The following is a 24036-nucleotide window of genomic DNA, read 5'->3' as shown; positions in this document are numbered from 1 at the left end:
TACCATCAACTTCAAAGGGTAGCTGGCTTGTGCCCTTAACGAATACGTATTCTGAAGCCTGGCAGTTTCCTGGGAATTGACACCTCAACAGCCAGAGAGTTGTACTGAAAAGAAAAGAGAGAAATAATAACGAGCTGCATTGTTAAAATATAATGGGCTGCATCTTGCCCTCTGCTGAGCTGCTTTACGAGGGATTGGGGAAATGGCAGGGAAAAGGGCAGGAGAAATTTATTTCTGAAGTGCCAAGAAGCAGAGTTTGTTCCTCAGAGGATCTATAGATTGGAAACAATGATAACCCTTTTGTATCCCACTGCACACTCTGGGGATCAATGTTTATCAAACCTTGGCGAACGTCCAGAAAGTCAGTAAGACGTATGTACAGCAATAATATCAGTATTTTTGAGAGATTCTGGTATTCACTGATAGTTTTAGGGAAGTTCATTGGTTATACTTAAATATATGCCCTTTTTTACCTGTCAAAGAAGTGAACAGCCTGACAAATTTCATTTGGACAGATCTGCTATCATGAAGCTCCTATTCTGGTTGCATTCAAATATTTTTGAAACAGACAAACAAAATACCTGCGATTGTTTTATGCCTTGATTTCTTTCTGATTGAAGAAAACAAGCCCATTATAAAACTTGTCCTGATGCTGACTACCACTGACAGGCCCAAGCAATGCTCCCACATAACAGCACAGAAATTTCACCTTCATTAATCACTTAATATCAGAAGGAAAAACCTCTTGTATAAATACCTTGTAAAAAATGAAAACAAAGAAAAAAAGCCTCATCGTGCTGTTAAGGCAATGCTAAAGCTGAAGAGATAGAATGGTAGTTTCATCCTTCATACTGATTATAATGCTAATTTAAAAATACCTATTGCCATTGCAATGCTTAGATAAAAAACTGCCTTTCTAGGAAATAGTTTTACTGCTGTTTCCATGTTCTGTCCTTTCACTCCTGCTCAGAAGCATCTCATTTCACAACTGTTCTCACTACAGTCCTCAGACCTTTCCTGGAGTAAGGCGCAGGATGATATTAGCAGAGAGGTACCAGATGTGACTGTGTGACCAAAACAGGAGCTGGGCTTCTTGGAAGAGCTTTGCCTTCCATTAGTTGCTTTGAATGTCATTCGTAGTGGAGGAAAACAGAAATGGCAACAGAACAAATTCCAGTGACTTCTGCTCTCTCCTCCAGACCATGGAGAGCTTTGTTCAATTATGCATCCCCCCCTGAAGTCCGAGGGTGAAACATCCTGCAGGCGGCAATGAAGAAATAGGCTCTGTGGGGCAAAGTAGACCTGGGATGGCTCTTTGAAGTATTTGAAAGATATACTGATGTGTTTTTTTTTCCAGGACAGATAAAATTCAGTGAGTGCGGCATCACGGACACTAATGAGTTGTTTTCTTGTGAAGATACAAATATCAGAAACTCTCTCAATAACAACACTCTTCACTGCAGTTTTTTGACTTCTGTCAGGATTATTACAATTTCCTGCCTCTACATGTAAGAAATGCAAGAAAGGGCAAAACTCCTCCAAGTAGATTTTGCTTAAATACATTTGCTTGCACATCTTGCAGTGGAGCTCATTAGCCATCATCAAATTTTCCTGTTATTTTATTGCACTAATTTGTCTGTGGAAGACCCTTACCTAGATTAAAAGTTATAAAACTTATCCAACAGGCATCACTGGAGAACAGAGCAAGCTGGGATTCCAGTCTCTTTTCTCAAGGCTTTATTTTTACTTTTAAAAGAGATGTTCTGTTTTTAGACAGAAATAATCCAGGTAACCAAAACTAAGTATGCCTCCCAGGCTTAGCTAAAAGAACAACTTGTTAACATTCATTGCAAGGTTCTCTCTTTACTAATGTTGTTTTGAGCCCTGACTGTTACATTCCTTGCTAAGCATTGGCCCACTCTCTGCCTTTTCACCTAGCAAATGTTATTTTTAGTTGACAGAAAACCCAGCAAGCTCTGAAGGATCTGACCAGATTGAGAAATATCCAGGCTATAAGTTCTGACACTGAATGGGTAATGGGGTGGTAATTCAAGCCTTGTTATGCCTATAGTGAAGAGAAGAATATAATGCAAAATCATACAGTATGATCTACAATATCTGTCAAACAGGATAATGTTTACAATATGCATAAAATATTATAGATCATATTCCAGTTTTCAAATAATTTTATATCACAGAAAGAAATGGTGTTGTATAATCTTGGTAAGTGAAACTCCTGACTAAAATCCTGTTGTTATAAATATCAACAGACTACTCCATAACTATGCAGAGATTTTTGTTTTCTCCACTGCCTCTTGCTTTAAAATAATTGAGGTCAAACTCAGTAATTTCACATCACTCATTTTTATCCTGAAGCCTCCATTATTCACCAATTTTCTCTACATCTTCTTTACATCAAACATAAATAACACCAGTTTCTGGCTCCTACAGTGCTTTGCTGAAATGATTGCCTCTGTGGATAACACATTGATTATGAGCAAGGCCAGCCATTCTGGTAGGAGAAGAGAAACACGTGAAAAAAGAATTGAACCTGCTTCCTCTGCATCCCTCCTCACTGTGAAGGTCGCTAATCTTCAGAATGATCTGGGGAGGTCTTTGGATGCCAGTGTTGCCAGCTGGAGGACAGCTAGCCAGCAGAGGAGATACTCATTCTTCTCTCTGAATTGCCAGAACAATGCTCAAAAGCACATAGGGCACAGACCTCACCATGATGACCCAAGTGTACATTACCTTTGCCTATTTCTATAGCTTTCTAGAAACAGGGACACATCACTGAGCTGACAATGCATCTCAGATGCATAGAAACACCACTATCTAGAATAGCTACATCAATGGTATGAATTAAAAAAAAAAAATCTATGGAGTCCTTTGAAAACTGAACAATGTAAGGTATACTGAAGAGTGGTCCACAGAAATGCTTACTTTATGATATAATACAACTTGCACAAGGAAGTTTCACTCATGGGAAAAGTCTATTTTTGTGAAGATTCATGGATTTCCACAGTACAAAACCTCTGAAAAACACTAGCGGAAGAAGTCCTCTGTAGTAAATAAAATTTGACTCTGTGAATAATTTTGGTGGTTCAATGTTTGGCTCAAATATTTTTTCCTAGTTTTCCTCTTACTCAAAGGGAATATGTGAATATCGTACCCATTTTTTGTACACACAAATCCAATTTTATAGAAATCGTAAGAAACCATAGAATGCAAGAAGATTCTTTTCCCATAGAGCTTACTGGGAATTATCAGTTCACTGATCTACAAAACCAGAGTAAAAAGAGAACTGGGGTATATATCAGAATAATGCATTAAGTTCACAATAAACAGCTTTGACAATGAATGATGTTCTGGGAATTCCTTCCACAATAAACTTTGTACGCTCTGGTTTCCAAAATATGAAGGACAGAACTTGATGAAAAGTTTAATGGTCCCATTGGAAGAAATTATACTATCAGATTTACCCTTATTTTCCCAAGCTTATTTCACGTCAATGAAAAACACATCTAAAAAAAGAATGGAGAATATCCCATCCTATGTAAAGTCTGGCAAAATTTTGTATGATCGAGCATGCATTACTGAAACAAGTTTTCCTTCAACACTATGTTTCTAACTAATGGACCATACTGGGTAAGTCCTTGAATAGCAAACGTAACTTTGTCAGCTGTAGTACCACACTGAAATCAAGCAATGAGAGAATGGCAATTTTAGAGATTTACTTGAGGAAAACATGGACTAGCTGAAGTCACTGAGATCAAGACGGTAGTTTGTAAAGCCCAGGCATACAAAGACTCCCTTCATAGCAGATCTTTACCTTACTCACATAAACTCACATACTTCTTCAACAAAAAGTTTCCTTCACCACGGCTCTCTCACTTCTAGGATAAATCTCTTTCAGGTATTGCACAGTTATACAAAACAGGAGAATCCTTACAGTGTTGACAGGGCACCGTTGGAATGCCTTTTGCACCCCAAGCACTCTCCAAGGCACTGCTCCCTTGCAAGGGATGGAAACTAAAATCTGTAGCTTCACTCATGTTGTACTTTGCACTTCACACAAGCTGCTAGAATGATCAGAAAATTACATCTGCATCACCTGCTTCACTGATGCACTTCCCACCTCATGTTAATACAAACACAGAATGGATAAAGAACCGGCACCTTAGTCAGTGTAAAGAGTCAGTTCATGTCACCAGCAGTCACACTGCAAAGAATCAGTAGATATCACCATGTGGATCTTTTTGCCTTCCTCTCCAAAACATAAAGAATTCCTCCTAAAGTCAAACAGGAGTTATTTCTTTACTACATAAAAAGAACAGAGACTTGAATAATGAAATACAGAATCCCAGATTCGTATCTATAAGCATTAACTGTAGTTGCAATAGCAGGAACTTAATATAGCACTGTTCATCGTGTAGGTGAACAACCATCACCAATCTCTAAAATACATCAACATATCTATTCACAAGAGGTTTTTTACTATTTAGCTAGATCTAATACTGCCATTCTCATCTGGCTGGACCCAAAGTATCTCACCAGACACTCATAACCAGAGCAGGTTTCACCCATCCACACTACATACTGTTGGCTGAAGGACAGGACAGCCAAATGTCCTTTTGTTAAAACAGTCACAGAAACTATGACAACAACTGCTCATTTTTCAGTCCAACCTGCCATTCACCTTTGCATCAAACAGCTTCAAGATACAAAAAGTAGAAAAAGCTTGTAGTGTATCTTTAAGACAATATTGCCCCTACTTCCTTTTTCATCACTTTAGAGTGGAGAACTTTCCCGTTAATCACTATCCAAACTTGTTTATGATGCCTACATATCTAAAACGGAAAAGCAGAGGCTCGCAAGGCATAGGATTTGCATAGTACAAGATGTCCAGGTTTTGGCCCCTAGAAACAGCTTAATGCAAGTCAGATGAGCCAGGGGTGATCCATAATGGCCAGAAGTCTGGCCACGAGAACATCTTCTAATGATAACACATTTACAAATGCAGGTCTTGCTAAGCAGACAAGAAGTGCTCTCTTAACCACATTTGAAAACACCACCTTTGAAGAAAAAACTCATTAATTCACACTGATTACTACACAGCAGTTTTGGAAGGATACCTACCGTGGTAGGAGGAGGAAACAGTAAGGACAGCTGGGTAGTGCCAGGAGAGAAACTCAATGTTTGTTGTGATGAGAGCCTTTGCCCTCAATCCCACGTTCCTTCTCAAATATATCAGTCTCTTACAACATTATACAGAAATGAATATCACTGAAAAGGAAGGAAGGAAGGAGACACGCATGATGTGCAACATGGTGCTGCCCGGTGGGCATAAAAGAAACACACATCAGGCATTTCCCATTCTCCTCCATCCAGTGATATGCATGAATCCTAATACTGCACCGGCACTGAGAATAAATCATTCCAATCAGCCAATAGGTACTGGTTGAACACTGCAGGAGTGTAGCATGGAACCCAATTAGGAAGAGTTTCAAATTAAAATCCACTACCCTGCTCATGTGTAGGGTCATGAGCAACAGAGGGACCAGTCCCTGGATTGCTCTGACAGGTGGATTTCATCTGCATGAGCGAAGTGATGGGTGTGTGCTCTTCAATGAACATGAGCCTGATGATGTGATGGCAGGAACCATTGGTAGTCCTATGCTACAGGAAGAAGTCTCATTTAGATTGCCCCACTTTCTGTCAGTGTTAGATGTGTGAAAATATATGGTCTGGTTCTCCATATGCTCGCATCAATTTTATGCAGCTGTTACTACACTGTCAGTGAAAAAACTCCTGATTTATAATCATTGTAAGTAGGAGGAGGATTAAGACTAAAATATCTTTCGTGAAGTAGGTGTTCAAAGAGTTTAGTGAATAATTTGATATGAATAATTCATTAAAAAATTTTGTATCTTTCCCTAGTCCTAAACAGCCCAAGAGTGTGAATGTTTAACATTTATATGCTACTTGCAATTATTTGCGAACTACATCAAGTAATTGGTGGTCTACACATAACCCAAATAGGAAATTACGATTATTAAATAAAATATAGAATTTACAACTCCCATAACAAATTATGTCTTTTGACTAATTTATTTAATGAGTTTAGCTAGTCTGCCCTTCATGGACTTCAAACTGCATGTTCAATATTTGCAATTATCTGTGCAGGCAGCAGTTACATAAGTCATCTGATCAGCAACAGAAACACTACCAATGTGGGATGCAGACAAAACAGCAAAACCAGCACATTCTACAATTCTGAACAAATCCGAAAATACTGAAGCATGCAGTTAAAATTTACAGCTGAGTCTTTTCTGTTCAAAAGCACAGGGGTAAGAAGCTTTCCCCCTCTGCAGTAAGCACTGCTTCCTACAGACATACCTGGAAGAGGTGGTACGAATGTGAGGTATTGCTTGTCCTTTATTTTTGTCCAGAACATTAAGTGTGTTGCTTAATGTTTTTAATAGGTAAGCAGCACTGATGTGGTGCCTGAGGTTTGTCACTGGGGCTGGAGAGGGACTGGGGTGCAGCAGGAGAACAAGCAGCTTAGCACATGTGAAAGAAGGGCTCGGGGAAGGCATGGACATGGACAGCCAGTCGAGACAGCTTGAAAGAAGATTTGGTCCAATTTTCAGGTTGGGTAGGATTTCCCCTATTCCCTTTTCTGAAACATGTTTGAAAGTAGGATGTGAAAAACTGAATGCTTTTGATCACATCACCCTAATGATAGTTGCCGGCCCTCAGTTAGACCAAACTGTGGCCTCACTGAAACGCACGGGACCTGGGTCTTCAGCGGGGATGGAGCCAGGATTTCACACTTGGTCCTTACAATCATGGTTGTGCTCTTCCTCTCTGTTCTTATTAAATTGTCTCACTAGGCCCTCTTCCTTCTAACTGCTTTATGTCCCGTCCCTGTTACTCCTTTATATTTTTATCTAGCCAACTGAACAAACCTGAAATAAGCCCAAATTTGACACAAACCAACTTCCACTGGCTACTAGTGCTCACTATAACAGGCTGTCTCTAGTTGCTGGTGTTGATACTCTGCAGAAAAAAGTGAGAGGGACAAAGGAGCACCACAAAGCATGCTTAGAGCAAACGGCCCACTGTTAGGATCTATATGACAGCAGCTAAAGTGATTCCTAAAAAGTTTGCCCTAGCTTTGGCACAGTAAAGTGGGACTGTGTCTGCAATGGGCACTTCCTTACTATGGGAAAGCAGCCCCAGTAAACTGCAGTGCTGCCTACTACTTCTAGGTTGTCTGAAACTCCAAGAAAAAGATAGCAATATATTAGAAACATAAAATAAAAAATAAGTGCTTTGAAAATATACCCAGATAATAGATAAGCCTCTCCTATTATCTGCTGCCTTATATCTTTAACAACCTCATGAGTTCTGGGCATGTTTTTATTTATAATTAGTATTTTTATTATTGTCATTTTCCCTGTCTTGTGTCTTTATGTTCTCTGACTACTTTCTTCAGTGGTGAAGGTGGCAGTTTTTAAATCTGAGAGGTACTGAATGTTAAGGACCAAAAATTCATATTCTGTCACTGAACTAACTGGCCTAATTTTCCCCTGCACATACAAATCTTCTTTTGCTGCGGATGGAAATGATTCTGATGATATTCCTGCTCCCATCTGTGTAATATAGTTAAGGCTACTGAGGTATGTGGTATTATGTGCAGGTTAAACTGGTGAGTTAAGAGTGAGTCTAGTTATCTGCATAGTGGTAATGATGTCTCCTCTGTGGTCACGGATGTAGACAGGAACCTCCTTAGTTATTTACTCCACAGAACTATGATTCCATCTGCATTTGCAACTCCTCCCTTCAACCCACTTCGTCTCCTCTGTGAATCTATTTCATCAGAGCCTGTTGTATCCCTTATCATGAGCACATGGGTGAAATTTGAGAAGTGGAGGGGTGCTGGCCATTCCTTCTCACCCACCTGCACACGCCCTAGTGCTGTAAGACTCCACAAGCCACACTCCCTCAGTCTGCTAGTTGCTCTTTTGCTTTGAAGAAAATTAGCAAATCTACCAGAGGAAAACCAGCAAGTTTTGTTTGCCTCAAACTTTAAAGACAACACAATGGTAAACTTTACCAATTTTAACACAGAACTAGTAACTTCTGTTATCCTGACAATTTGAATGAAAAGCAAATGACATTGTGCCTGCGAATCAAAAGCTCTCTACTTGACTGAATGCATCTGATTCTGTGATAAAGAAAATACTGGTGAGTTTGAAGGCAGTACTGAAATGCATAATGCTAGAAACACAAGCTTATTTTTTAATTTTTCTAAATAAGAAGGTGCTTTAATAAAAAGCACTTTAATGAAGCTGCTTTAATGAAAGACTAATTGCTTCCAAGTGATGACATTTGAAAAAAAGATGTTACAAGCAGCTTCTTATTCAGAAACTATCAGCCAAGATTGATAAACAAAACATAAAATGTAAGCATATTATTGATGCAGATACTGATGCAGGTAATGTAGGCATAATACTGCTATACAGGGTTGAATTTGGTGAAAAAAGATGATGAAATAGAATAGCTGATGTTAATTCTATTGAGGCTGAGTTCAAGTAGCTAGTGTTCAACCAGTTTGGTTTTTATATGGCCTTGAAAGATACGCCAACTATAGCTGCTAAATCCATATTGCAATTAGAAATGGTTACCTTTTTTGACCAAAAAAATATGAAATGGAAGAAAAGAAATGTAACATACCATGTTCACACACAAAACAAAAAGAGCTATATCAGGGACATCAGGGAAGGTGGAATACTATAACAACACATTCTATATTGTTATACTATTCCACCCACCTTAATGGAGAACCCTTCGGAGTGGCTACGCCATAGCCTTTCGAATCCAGATTTCCTCCCACTTTCATGGTGTCACATGGCTTTCGTTGCTCAATGTATTCATTCATGGTGGACTCCAGCAGGAAGGCAAACTTGCCCTTGGATTTGCGGACACGAGCTACTCCCTCTGCAGTAGTCCTAGTGAACACTGATGGCTCAGCTGATTTCATGTAGGTCCACATCTTTTCATACACTGCTATTTTTGATCTCTGGAGAAAATTAAAAAGAAGTTAGAACAAAAGAATGTTGCAACATTTCAGAATGGCACTGTTCAAAATAAAATTAATCATACTTAATTTTTCAAACAAGTGGTGTTGGAAAAATCATATTTTGATAAGGACTTTCTTTGAATTCCATGATTATTTGAAAAGAAACAAGAAATAAAAATATCAATACTATAAAATTAGATATTATTTTTAGGTTGAGTTAGCCTCTAGCAGTCACAAAAAAATAACTGTAAAGCTAAGACCTGAATTTATTGTTGGATAAAAGCAGTTCACACAGTCAAAGTGTTATAAAGTGTGTTTTAGGGAATTCTACGTGAAATAGATATCCACATTAAACCTGTATGGGAAAGAGAAACAACAAAATAATCTCCCCATAAATACTGAGCTGAACCTTGAAGCATTTCTCAGCTCTAACAATCGCTTCTTACACCATCAAAATCACAATAGCTTAAATAAGATTTCTGCTTTCATAATTCTGACTCCAGTATTCATTCAATTTACATTCAGAAAGGCTGCACAACATTTCAAGACATGGTTCACAATAAAAGATGGAAACAGCAAATTCGACCAAATATATTATTAAAGGAAACAAAATGTCCTAAGTGTTTGTCTTAAAGAAGTATCAGGTATGTTGTCAGAACCACAGTATCAGTGGATTTATTTTAAAGACTCTGATCCTGCCAGTAATTGAATAAGAGCTGTGCTTGCTCAAAGTATGTGCAAGAATTCATGGCTTAGAGTGCATGAGTTGAAAATTTTCCTGACTGGGAATGCATAGTGTAACCACAAGTAAAGACTTAAGCAAAAATAAAACTTAATAAAAAATAAAAAGAAATAAAAATTTTGATGGAAAGGAGGAAGGAAATGCTGTCAGGCTGAGAAGCTTCCCATGCTCATTAGATTCACTCAACAACTCCTTTGCTTCCTCCCGCAACAGGGATATGCACATGCAAACCATCAGTGCAGCAGCTGAGCACTGTACAGTGTTTCTATTTAATAACAGATGGCACTTGTCTTCTCTTATGCATGCTGCAAAAAGGAATTTTAAACCCAATGCTCAAGTCAGCTATCTGAGTCAACAAGAGTATTCTAGCTAAGCAAGATTTGTTCTATGAGCCCATTGCTACACTGTAGGAAAATATTCATTGCACTCCAGGAAAATATTCATTATTATAAAGCCCCAAAACAAAGGGCCTTAGAACATTTAAACAAATCAAATCCTATAATCTAGGTATTATTTAAATTGACAATGGCTTTAAAAAGCCTGCAACTGAGCCTTTGTATAGGTAAGAGTAATTTTCCTGAAGCACTTCTTTTTACCAATTACTGAATGAGTGTATTATTACTTAGGAAATAATTTGTTAGGGAGAACTTGAAAGTAAGTGGTATTTAACCAGAAATGTTCAATAAAAATACTATATAGCAGAACATCATAAATTATCCTTGCTTTTTTAGCTTGTCTGTATGCATCACTTTATCTTTCTGTCAAACATAACATTTATATTAGCAACAGCTGTGTATGTCCATAATCATATCCTGCCTTGCCACCCTCTCTTTCCACTGTAGTCATAGCTAGTTTTCATTGACATAATAGTGGCTGAGAGCAGAGCGTAAGCCAAGACACGCATGCATTCTTTTTGCTTTACACTGATGTAATTTCATGGATTTAAATTTACAGAAAGAAAAAACATGGAAGAGAACAGTAATAAATCAGGCATCATTTCAGTAATATTTGCTTGTCTTTGTCTGCCTTCACTTCCAATCATATCTTACGTCTTAACATCCATACAATCAGATTCTTTATAGTGTAAACATATAATAGGTCACTTTCCTTCAAAACGAAAACCACACAACACATAAAATAGCTCTATTAGTAAGAGGAAGAAATGCCCTAAATCATCTGAAAAAGGTTGCATTTAAATCTATTTTTTTAGGATCTAGTTTCCTTTGCCCATCAAGAGATAAAAAAAATGGAAAGTCTAACAAGGCATCTGCTCTGTAAGAACATTTTCTTCTCCCAAACTTTCAGTTGTTAACATTCAATTTCTACTTGTCAACTCAGAGTGAAAATTGAAGAGCGAACCAACAGATATTCCTTATTATCATATGAGGAAACATTGCAGCTTTCCCCTGCAGTCAGCCAGGCTAGGATAATTTTAATTTAGGGTTTTTCTGAGTAGGACTGCTAAAACTGAGTTCTTTCCGTCTTGAGCAAGCTGCTCAGAAAATGCAACTCTCACTGTCTACAAAATAGAAAATAAGAGTAATTAACTAATAGCAAGAAAGCCTTCTTTTTTGTTTTTTTTTTATTATGTTGGCTTTAAAATAACTTTTCCCTTTTCTGTTTTCAATCCGGAATCAAACCAGACTGAATAGCTGTTCAGAGTTTCTGACATTGTGATCATAAATGACCAAATGATGAGAAAATGCCCTGAAGGCTCATCTTCAGCCAGACAGCAATCACTGACAGAAAAATTACACGACTCTAAGCCCAAAACTGATGATGTTTGCTTCCAACCATGCCAAATGTTAGACTTCGCAAACAAGTCTTCTTGCACTGTTGTTTCAGGCTAGGTCTTAATTTATGTATTATGCAAACAGTGTTTGTGCAAATACTGTCTGTCAATGATATTTTATCGTTGCCCCTGTTTTCTGAAGAATATTTTTAGAAATACAACATACAATATCACTAACAATCACTGTACTGTTGCAGAGATTAGAAATTCTTTGATAACAGGGTCTGAATTGCACCATTTTTAAAAAAGTTATCAACACAGTCTAAATCTTGATAAGCTTCACATTTTGTTTATGCAACTATATTTGTTATTTGTAGTTACTTTTAATGTTTCCCTTTGTATTTTGAAATAAAGGAAAAAATGTAAAGACAACACTGATCTTCCTTCTTTTTTCTCTTAATGCTTTAGGATTATAGTGAAAGAATAGCTGTCATTATAGACAGAGAAAGGATATTCTCTTTAAGGACAGATCTTACATGAAATATTGATTCAAACAAAAAAGTATCTGTGTTTACAGGATAATTTAAAAGAGAAATTTTTGTGACCAAGAATGTTTTTATGTCAAAAGACCTGACCTCATTACTTCAAAACAATGGCTTGTACAAGTGATTTGAAAGTCTTAAGAAAACAACCCCATTCCTTCGTTCTTTACTATTTCCTTGGGAAACATCTTTGCATCGTCACCTAAAAAAAATTGCAAGCATTGGATACTCTTGAAAATGCAACAAGTTAATAAATGCAAAGTTGAATAAATCTGGCTGGTCCTCAGCATCATGTTTTTAACTATCCTCACAGCTTCATTCTTGTCGAAAGAACTATTCGTACACATATACTGTGGTTACCACCTCAGCTTGTGATGGACTGAAACTGGAATTCTCAGAATTAAATACCTAACTTTCCGCAAATGGAGTTAAATAAGAATCTATGGGTTAAGCACAGATTAATATAAATAGTGAATACTGAGGGATTACACTCTTTTCAAGAAAATAGGAAATCTCAAGACCAAAATATTTCAGTTCTCAGACAAGCCTCTTATATCTTAATGCCACCATTTTTGTAGACATCTGATGTGAAATCAAGGCTTCTAGGGATCACAGAGTTCTGCCACTTGGGGTGAAAAATAAGACTCCCAGAGAGCATCTGTAGTGTCATATTTCGGTGTATACCAACACCCTGTCTATAGAAGATGATAAGTGTAGTTAGAAACCTGTCACTGAACTGTATTCACTAAAAAACGGGATACCAAGCACCCTAGCCATTTCAGTGGGATCCCTGTACAGCTGATGCAAAGAGGGAGATGCATTAAATGGTGATTTATTTCAACATAACACACTTGTCTCATACATTATGCACAGGGGTGCTTTTCTTTTCCCAGTGTGTACAGAAGAAATCTAGAAAACTAGCCTAGACTAAACTGCTTAGACAGCTTCATTATGTGAAGGCTCAACCACTGTGTGTTGGTTAAGTGCCATTTATATCTTGTAAGATATAATCTTATTACAACTAACAGTAAATATTTGCAAGTTCCTCTATGGGGGTATCTCCTGCAATAAAAATGTTATTTCATCACAGACTTTTTGGGGGTCACTGAGCAGCTGCCCTTGAATTGATACTGTCTATAGTTCACTAATCCCATCCATAATTTTGTTAATGATTCACAGTTTGGCCAAACTGAAAACAGTCAAAGTGTGTAAGAGTACCCACCACAGAACAGTCCCCTTTCAATTAGACAATAAGAAGAAAATATCACTCTATCTTCCTTCTAAAAATGCATTAAACTACACCTTTCAGATAAATAATGCTCCTAAACTGTGTAATTTGCAAAGAGGGATTACTGGCTCACAGAATTTATTTAAAGCCATGTTCAAACCCTAAACTCACAAACGTTCAGTCAGCTAGGCTTAACTTTCATCTGCCAGAGACATGAAATAAAGCAGGAAGGACTGTTTATTATGTACTCTTTGTGATGTCCAGACTCCCTGTTTTCCAGCTGGCAAAGGATGAGGATTACATACCAACCACACTAACACAGGAAAGCAAATGAAAATGAATTAATCAATACAGAGAGGACAGACATATGAATGGCTATTTAGGCTATTTCTTAATGCTCCAACCACATCCCCCGGAGTTATATTTTCTCTTTATTATTCATATGAAAGTCAGCAAATTAAAAAATGCATTTCCTGCCCACCACCCAAGACCCTAAAGCAAAATGCATACAGCCAAATCCATAAGTAGAAACAAAACCTACAAGACTCCATGTCACCATCATAGGCTTTCAATGCTGCACATCATTTCAGTACTGTAGTTTCAGATGAATCAATATTGCAATGCTGCTTTAATTATCACTGGCTTCAGTATCCCTCAGGGCACCTCTTTTGCCCAATGTGACAGGATCAATAAGCTTTCCACAAATTAAAATAACTGAAAACTCTAACAAATGCTGTTGTGGGGGTAAAAATGTAGCTAAAGTATTGCAGGAGTTACAAACTGTATTACATATAATTGCAAAGTAACATTATTTCACCCTTTCAAGCATCTCATACGAGCAGCTGGTAGGCAGAGCTGCTCTAATCGACATGCCAACTTACTCTGAAGAACTCTTTGGTTGACCCTGAGTCCAGTGTCCCATAAGCAATTTCGGTTTGTTTGGCAAGGTCTTCTGCACTTTCTATGGGCGAGACCATTCGCTCAACAGTCAAGAAAGCAGCGAGGTTAGCAGTGTAGGATGAAATAATGATGAGCGTGAAGAACCACCAGACACCTCCAACAATGCGACCTGAGAGGGATCTAAACATGAATAAGATAATGCACATTTTCCTGTCTCTTAAGCCATGAAGACAAAGAGAGAAAGAAAGAAGGCACCATTATTGCTGAACATGTATCATTAAGTAACAGTTAATGGAAGGGAGATCATTTGCATTTTAAATACTAATAAATGCTTTTTCTCTTGAATCTTAGTGCTTACGGTACAGAGTTCACTGTATTAATATGTATCACTCACATACAGAAGTTTGAATTCTCTTGAACAGTAATCCCAGTGTTCATATTATTTCAGGAAATGCCTAACCTAGCAAAAATTTTGTCAAAAATATGCATAGGTAATCGCTCTTTGGAGACAAAAGTAAAGCATGGTAGCTGCAAATCAGTAGCTTCCTCCGTTTCCTCTTAAAAAAGAAAAAGACACAAAAGGCTTTGCACATGGATTATGTTGGCTCTAGGATTAAAATGTTCCTGTCACCCAAACTTCTCAAACATTCGACAAGCTAATGCAATCATCTGAACTTTCACACTTTTCTTATTTAAGAAGCAAGCATTTTGTGTTAACAGAGATATTTATGCCAATTAAAAAATTGTATTTTACATTTTAATACCTGTAATTTGATGAGAAGGCTGTTGAGGAGTAATGTACATCCAGTCTTAATCAGTAGCAGTTTTATTGCTAACTTCAATAATAGCAGACCTAGGCCAAAGCTGAACACTCTCAAAATCTCACTGTTAATGGCTAAAATGAAGCATTCAAGTTGGAATTATTGGGTCATAATGTTTAATTAAGAAGTTGTAGTTACTGCACAGTAATGTCCCAGAACATCTAAAAGGCTGAGAAATTCAGGACTGTGATCATACATTACATCTGAGGCACCCACTCCGTGAGGCATAGCTTAGCCATACAGCGTGGATTCTCAGAAACAGATGGTCAAATATTTTCCCTCTCATAGATATTCTGGATATTCTGGAAGCAGTGCTGTAGAATTTGATAGGGATCAGAAATGGGACATTCATTCATGCAAGGCAAATATTCAGCCCAGTAGTGTGCATTTCATAATTGTAATACAATGGAACTGATTTAGCAACAACACAGTTCCTCTGAACTCAACTCAGTGAAGTTGCCCCTGTGTATACCTGCTGTTTCTGAGAGCTGTTTGTGGTTTATGCACGTTGACATATGCAAAATAACAGTAATGACTGAAATTCAAAGCAGATTCTCTGATGCCCTTATCATAGCTATTAAAAAAGAAAAAAAAAATGAAAAGGCTTCCTAAAGAATGAACTTCAAAACACTGTCAGGAAAATAAAGAAAGGAAGATTTTATGCTCCAGTGTTGAAGACAAAACACAAATGTAAAAATATTTGACACAAACCTTGGGGAAATATCACATCCTTGTTGCATAAAGGCACCCAGGGAAAACCAGAGGCTGTTGAATATGCCAAACTCATTGGGAGGCTGGTCACTGGGTCCTTCTTTCCCATCCTCTGGTTCTTCTGTGTGCCACTCATATGGGCTAAACCTGCTAACTAGGAACAGGACCACACTAACACCAATGTAGGCAAAGACTATGCACATCCAGATCTCATATGCCAAAGGGTCCAAGAAGGAAAACACTCCTGGTTTAGATTTCTGGGGCTTTTTGATCATAATGGATATCCCCAAACTCATAAAAGGCTTAGAAAAATCAATGACCTCTTCTCGTACCAAAGTGATGGTCAGAGGCGCAACAGCAATCTCTGCTTTCTATAAAGAAAAAAGAAATATAGATGTATAGATTAATTGGAGTTGACTTATACACTCAGCCAAGCAGCTAATTCCAAAGGTATGTCATTAACATCGTGACACTGTGACTTAAATGTTCTTTATACCATCTTTCTGTTTCTTTCTGTCACAGTCTGTATTTACACAATATGCTTTTAGTAAAACATACATATTGTAGGTTTTCATTTTACAGAATTATAGAAATACTTACTTTTTTTGCTAAGTAGAAGACTCGTAAATCTTACAGAGGTGGGCAGGAGTGTAGGTAGATCACTTCAGGTATTAATTTAGATTTAAAGTAAGGGAATTCAAGGAAGAATGAAAAATGAGAATGATTCTATTGTCACTGAATGCCTTGAGATTATTTTATAAGATCTCAAGAACAGTCATTTATTGTCATATTTTCATAAGATACAATCACTCTTCGAGGGAAGCCAGCCCATAGGCTCAGGGAAGTTCCAAATAGCATGAAGCAGCAAAGCTGATTCACTATTGCCATGATGCCACAAAACTGCATGTGGTTGTCTTGGGGGAAAGGGATTTCAGTGCGAATGAATCAGATTTTAAACAGTGAAAAAAGGCAGCTATACAGAAAGTAATTGTGCAAAATCATGCAATAAAAGGATAAAAAGTGTGCTGAATCCATTCCCATTGGAAACAGGAATAATTTTTAATATGTTTCTCTAATATGTTTTTAAAATGAAGATGCCAGTCTTGAATGAATCGTTACTGATGATGATGGCGACTATGGCTACCAACCAAGATGTCTGCATGAGCTGTAAGGTATTGCAACTGTGCTAATGGGTCATTTCTGTCACTGGGGACTCAACATTACATCAAGGTTTGCTCCTTGCCTTGCCTTGTACGCCAAAGCTGTCATTACAGCAGTACTTAAGGTGAGAACTATAAGAGGAACTGAGACAAAAGGTGCACCAGTGGGAGGTGCACAGATGCAGAAGTTGCTGAAACCTTTCTCCTGTTCATCATTGTGGTGCTGTATCTAGGTGGGTTCACAGAGTAGAGCCCACGTTCTGTGACCAGTGTGGACTTCTATAGAGCTTATAGGCTATGGAGGGTAACTGAGTGTATTTTGAGAACACTTGGTGTTGGCTGTAAATAAGGTGGACTCACCACCTGCCTTCTGCAGTGGCATTACTCTGCTTCAGGCCTCAATATACCAGACTATCTGCCTATATTGACTCCACCCCAGGCCCAGTCATCTTCACAGGCACAATTAAGAGCTATTCATAAATCTCCATAACAAAACTGTCATAGTTTTATTTTCTAAATACTTAGTTGGCTGAAATTAATCTTACAGGGTAGCATCTTCAGATACAGTACATAGCCCATAGTTTAGCAAAGCATTTAAGCATGTTTGTCTTTTAGGATTTTCTTAAGGACATACATAGTCAGTAAAATACACGATATATTTAAATCCCATGAATTTCAATGACATTAAACCTGCTGAAAATTAAGGGTATGCTTAAAGAGTTCAATCCAAGTGTTACATAAATAGTTTGTGTGATAAAAAGAAATGGAAATGTAGGCTTTTTTGTCATCTCTTGAAAGAGAAAAATGCATTTAAAATAATATGATTTTGTTATTTTATACACTACGTTATACTGAGCTATATATCTTTTATAGAATTTAATTTAAATTCTAATTTTATGTAGTTAAAATTAAAACCTTTTTGGTAGCTCTATAATTTTGAATAATTCAGAAGAACTGACTCATTCCAGTGCAGTGGCTCAAAAATGCAAATTTTTATTAGGATTCCTATATATTAATCATCAGTTTATATCTGTCATTCTGAAATAGTTGTGATGCAAACACATCACAATTTTATGTAAAGATATTGTAGTTTCAGCAACACATTTAAAATCATAATTTTGCAAGCATATCAGACTACCTCTGGTGCTAACATCTTGGGTAAACATTATGATAAAATTGCTAATTCTCTGAATTTTAATGTACATTTTGTAATACAAGGCATTCTAAAAATTTTGGCTTCTTGAAGTCTTGTGATTATGTAAGTCTGACTGAAATTGGTATTTTATGAAGATAAGTGCTATACAAAGAAAAGTAACGTGTAAAATATATTTATAAATATCCTGAAAATTGTAAAGTAAATTTGGTTTCTGTAGTCTAAAGTTTGGACTACTGGCATTCCTGCATATTTTTTTATTTCCTGTCGTTCATAAATTCCTTTTTTCTAGAAGGGTGGTTTCCTTCCTTAGAGTCAATGTCTTTCTATTCCTAAATTTCAGCCACTATGAACACCTTATGTGAAGCCCTTGAAATGAATTAACTGAAAGACTCAGAGAACTGTCTTCTACTACTGCTAATCTTCTTTGTATTTGTCACATTGTGATATCTTCATTAACACAGCATAAATGATAGACCTGGTCATGGGCATTCAAAAGTGTCGGCTAACACTTCATTTTTTTGTCTCTGCAGATTGCTGCTGGGATTAAAACAAGGATCCCTGAGGGCTGTTAGATTTTATGATGTGAGATGGAAAAGTGACAGCACCATTTTAGTGCAAATAGTGGAGATTTTAAAGACCTAATTAGCACACTTCTTCTTGTATGTGAAACACTGGATAAGATTCATCTTACCAAATTTAAATGCTTGTAGAGTACACACAGAACTAGCACTAGATCAGAACTAGCTGCCTGCACTTATTAAAGGAGTTAAAAAGCAGAAATAGGAACTTATCCCTTTTCATTGCAATAGTGATCTAATGTCAGATTATTCATAATGTAGATAAACCTGTTTCATGCCAATGAATGTAAAGCGACAATGCACAGCTGATTACAATTAGATGCCAAATAACTGGAAAAAGTGCAGCTTTCCCAGTCTGATCATATTATTTATTATTTTCGTAAGACTACTGTGTGCCACATTAAGGCTTACATAAACTCTTAGCTGTGGAAAGCTAAATAATGACAATAGCTGTGCATTACAATCATCAGCATTTGTGCTTTGCCCAGTTAATACACACCATATAATTATGAATTTAAATGATTAACACTACAACAATGGTGCGAACAATTCATGATTTTGTTGCCAGTGAAATCTGTTTTGACAAAGGCTAATGAGACTTCACTCTTGAAGCAACTGTATCTGTAATAGCATTTTCATCAAGGCTGCACCACTACCAAGTACAGACGGATTCTGGATCCTTCCGATGTTATGCAGTGGGGCAAGGTTGGGTCTGATGGCAAGAGACTTTTTCTCTCCCAGAACATATTATTATAACCTTGTGAATAAAATCTATCTTTGGTACAACTTGTATGAAGGTGGTAAACCTATCTGAGAAAAATCATGCAGGAAGTGATTTCAACTTCAGAAGCTCATGGCTTCTCAGATTTTAAACAGAAATGAGTTGTGACCTTTTGTGTTAAGCAGTGAAAGAATAGCATTCTGTGTCAGGAGAATGAATATTTAATTGGAGCTGACTCCAATAGTTGCATAGTTGGTGCATTTGGAAACATCTGTTCCACGTGCTTTACGGTATTTCATCCCCAGCCAGCATTCCTTCTGCGAGGTTGATATCAAGGGTTATAGAGCCTCACATGGACTACTGCAGCTGGCATTCGGATAGATCAGAGACAAATGACCAAGATTTCCTGGTAGTTTTTAACAGCGTTTAAAAAACCCCAGGAAAATAAACACACACTCCCCCGACCTCCTGTACAGTCATAGCAAAACTGTACAGCACAGTATTTTATACACTGTTTCTCCTGGGACAGGATAGAAAAATCAATTACCTAGTTTAGGTGACAACCGAGCTACTCTGTGCAGTATCTGAAGGTGTCCAGCTACCAGAACAACCAGCAGTGCATATGAGTCTTAAGGGGACATGGGATAAAACTGGCACATGTCCACACTCAGTAACACGGATAGGGCTAAGTGGCATTGGGGTATGGTGTAATGAGCAGGAGAGGACGGGAGCCTTTCGTGTGGCACAGAAAAGGATCAACCTATCTCAGTGGCCAGCATAAAACCGTCTGTTAATCCCTTAATGTGGTTGGGAATCAGAAGCTGTAAAATGTTTCCCAAATAGATTGTCTCCTTAACTTGCTAATTCAGTTGCAAATTCTGTCCCAATCCTGGCTGCACACAAAAAGCCTTGCTTGAAGCACAGCCAACTACTCAGAGCACTTGTTTCTGATTTGGGGATCTACCAGAGAAGATGAACATCCTCTTATAACACAGTTTTGCAGGAAAGTCTCTGGCTGAGTGATTTTTCTGCTTTCTCTATATGGAATAGGCCAGGAAACCTGATGTTCTGTAAATCACCTGGCAAGGAGTCAAAGAAGTTGCAGGGAGGATGCTCTTCATGGATTCCCTATGGAAATCTTAAGCAGCAAACTTTTATAAGTTAACAGGAAGGACAATTTCCTTTAAAGCTACCCCTGTAAAAGTACATTAAACATGCTTGCAGTAGCTCTTGGCCTTAGGGCCAGCTGGCACAGGACAGTCTGTGTTGCGATCATGAACGTTATTTAACTTCTAAATCAGGATGGCTACATTCAAGCTGCTTATAGGAAATGATCTCTCTCCCATGCTAGCGTCCAACCGGCCTCCTAAATTATTTTGGAGACTAATTATGGGCCAAAAATACAGCAGGGACCATTGATGCAGTTTAACAGTTAGACAAGCAAGTTCCAGTGCCCAGGAACAATCCTTGGTACCACAGACATACTGGGATAGATATTGCCTACGGGAGCCTTCGGGCAGTACAGGAAATATACTGGGCAACAGTGGACTTCTGTTTGTTCTTTCAACAAAAATGCAGCTTCAAGAGCTTTGCTGTGGCTCATTCCCAGAGCTCGATCCCAGAACCACAATCAGACTGCAGCCTTCTGAATGGATAATTGTGCAGGAGCTTTTAAACTTGGCCATCAAACCTTCAAAGAGCCTTCACCTCACTGTTTTCCATCACAGAAGATGAAGTGTTGGCCATGTATTCTGGGAAGTCCTCTTTGTGCAGGTGATTTGCCACAGGTTCCTTATGCCTGTGAGCTTTGTTGCTTTCAGCTGTGTTAACAGCCACGGGTCATATTCCTGTACTGGCATGAACCTCTGTGTGAGCTTCCTAACAGCAATTTGTATTTCAGACTACCACTAGGGCAGTTTGGGTTTGAGGAGGTAAATTTTTCAAGATAAATAAAAGAAAAAAAAAACCAAACTGGAAACTAAAGTGTAATTTCAAGTTTCCTCTATAATTTTCAACTAGATGATAGGCCACGGAAACTCTGCTATTAAAACTCTGTATGTGGGGAAGGGAATTTTCTCACAATATATAAAAGTTCTCAGATGTTTTAAAAAAAACTGTTGGTGTAAAACAGTGCATAGCCATTGCCATCCGTGTGATGGCTACCGTGATTAAAAGTCAGACAAGGATTTGCCTCCATTTTGATAGAATGAGTCTGAAATAACCTTGACTTTTAAAACCCTGAGAGTTGAGCTGCTTCCAAGCCACTGAAGAGGATATACGTACTTGGGCATCATTCAGCTTTTCCACTCTTTAAAGCAACAAGTGAAGTTCATTCCTCCAAGAACTTCCAAGAGCATACAGGGTTTTGTGAGGCTGGTATAACCTTCCCACTGCCACGTGGAGGGGAAATCCACAAAACCCTGGGGCACCCTTTCCCACACTCTACAGCACACACTCCTACAGCACACAGTCTATTTCATGTTGAGGAGTCCCTTGAACTGATGCTAAAGAGAAGACTTTGACAAAAATTTTTCAGCTATACTTAGCTGACAGTATGGAAAAGAAATGGAGCTGCCAGAAAAGACCACACGCCTTTGCCACACATGGCCCTAACCGTCACTGGAACTGCAAAAACGGCAACTGTGGATGGACCAGCTGGTATGCAGCAGCATTTCATAGGGAGGTTGAGGCATGTTATGAGTTCTTTGGCAGGAAGTTCTCACCTAAATAGCTTTAGGATGTTTTTTTACTCCATCACTGAAATGAAAAGTTCCTCTAAGAATTTTGACCTGTTTTCAGTGCAGATGCTAGCAACTGCAGTAGTCAGCAAGCACAGGGCTGAGTTTTGCCACTTTTGGTAACACCAGGTATTGCAAATATTTGTTTGGGTTTGTTGGAACTATTTTCATTAAATATTACAAATTTATGTGTCAACAAAATTGTTAACTGTTATGCTATTCTGAAGAATCCTTCTCCAGATCACTGTATAACATTATGCTCTTAGTCGCTGAACTTACCAAGTTTGCTCTTAAATTTTATTACGTTCATCTTAAAAGTCTGTCTTAAATCAGAATTGCCTAATTGTGTACTTGTCTGTAGTGGTTCTTTATGTATGTTTAATATATGATGGCGGATTCTCCATTTTTCAAACTAGACCAAGAGTCCTATCTGTTTTAAAAGATCTGTCCAGCATTCCATGAAAATGAATAAATGAGTGATATTCTTCCCCAGTAAGTTTTACGATGTATCAGAAACAGACGGTCTCTAGCATTAGTTCTAACATTAATGAATTTTTAAGGGATGTGCAAACTATGGATGTTTTAACGTTGCAAGCTACTAGTTGAATAAATAGTAGAATTTGCATGAAACTATTTGATTTCCTTTTGAAAATAAATGAAAGCACAGAGATCTGAAACAGAATTCTGCTTCTTTTCTGTGACCCCAAGGTTAAATAAAATGCACATATACTTCCTATTTAATGACTAATACTGTGATAAATCAAATCCTGCTTCAAAAATTGGTATGCTTACCCCATAAACAAGTTCTCCCACCATCCCATTCCAGATTTTTGTCTCTGGATCCCTTGCTCCATATTTTCCATCAGGAACAATGGCAATTTTGTACTTGATACCAATATGTTTTGCAATTTCTGACGCCAGATCTACACAGTATCCTTCAAACTTGTCATTCCCTTCAAATGTATCATGGTTTTTCTTGAACATAACATATGGAGCTTCCTATAATGAAAGAAGTAGAACTGTAAAGGAGAAGTATGCAGAATAAGTCTGAAAAGTAACATGCCATCTACTGACTGAATAACACACATTTTACCAAAAGTTCATGGGTAGTGTTAGCACATTTAAATGAAAATGCATGAACAGAAATCCTTCTGGAAAGTTATACTATTTACACTGTAATTTGGCTTATACATTTCAGAAGATTTATCAACTTCATAAATTATAAACATAAAAACTACCCAAGAATGCATATAAATTTTATTTTGTTTTAAATGAAAGACATTAGTGCAGTATATACTAAAATTCAAGCATGAATAAAGGTTGAACCTACACAATGCAAATGAGTGTGGGATAATGCAAGGTATAATTTGCACTTTTGACTTCAGTAAGTAAGCATATCCTCTAACATAGCATGGTTACTGTCTATGTAATTTCAGATGCACAGCTTGAATGATTTGCTTTCTTGGGGTTTAGAATGCATAGTTACTAAAAGGCTACATACATTTTAGTGAGAACATAGAAACATGATGCTGAGGAAACACATATTTTCCCCTTGGAATAAACAGTGCAGATTCTGCAAGGTCTTTTAGTATGAATCTAAACAATACGCACAGACTAGAACAGTATTAAGCTGATACCGACTTTACATGCTGCATGAAAAAGAAGCACCAAAACATTTTTGGTTGGTGAGTGACACTGAAAACAAGCAAAACCTGTCTTGAAAAGTGGATCTTGCATTCCCTGCGTAAACCATACTATCACATTATTGAACACTATGTGATTGGGAAACCAAGGTCACATTGGGAAAACAAGGTCACATTTTTCGTTTTCGCATTGTGTGGATTCAGACTTCAGCAATCATTATGTAAAACTACACTTTCTAGTAGTATTTTAAATTACTTCATGTAATTCATACTCAT

General features: G+C 37.6%; 1 protein-coding gene across 8 annotated transcripts in view; it reads right to left on the bottom strand.

The window, feature by feature from the left end:
* The window catches only part of GRIA4 (glutamate ionotropic receptor AMPA type subunit 4), a 254290-nt gene that overhangs the window by 38349 nt on the left and 191905 nt on the right, over positions 1-24036 (bottom strand). For all 8 annotated transcript variants that reach the window (XM_009938500.2, XM_009938501.2, XM_075418087.1 and 5 more), the window contains exons 10-13: positions 22910-23116; positions 15765-16135; positions 14214-14412; positions 8841-9088 (exon numbers count right to left, since the gene is read on the bottom strand). In XM_009938500.2, coding sequence (XP_009936802.1) covers positions 8841-9088; positions 14214-14412; positions 15765-16135; positions 22910-23116 — 1025 coding nt within the window. The remainder of the gene's footprint in view (positions 1-8840; positions 9089-14213; positions 14413-15764; positions 16136-22909; positions 23117-24036) is intronic.

Source organism: Opisthocomus hoazin, chromosome 1 (assembly GCF_030867145.1).
Source record: "Opisthocomus hoazin isolate bOpiHoa1 chromosome 1, bOpiHoa1.hap1, whole genome shotgun sequence".
In the NCBI taxonomy this organism is placed as follows: Eukaryota; Metazoa; Chordata; class Aves; order Opisthocomiformes; family Opisthocomidae; genus Opisthocomus; species Opisthocomus hoazin.
The sequence above is the reverse complement of the archived record's forward strand: the minus strand, read 5'-3'. Positions and strand labels throughout refer to the sequence as shown.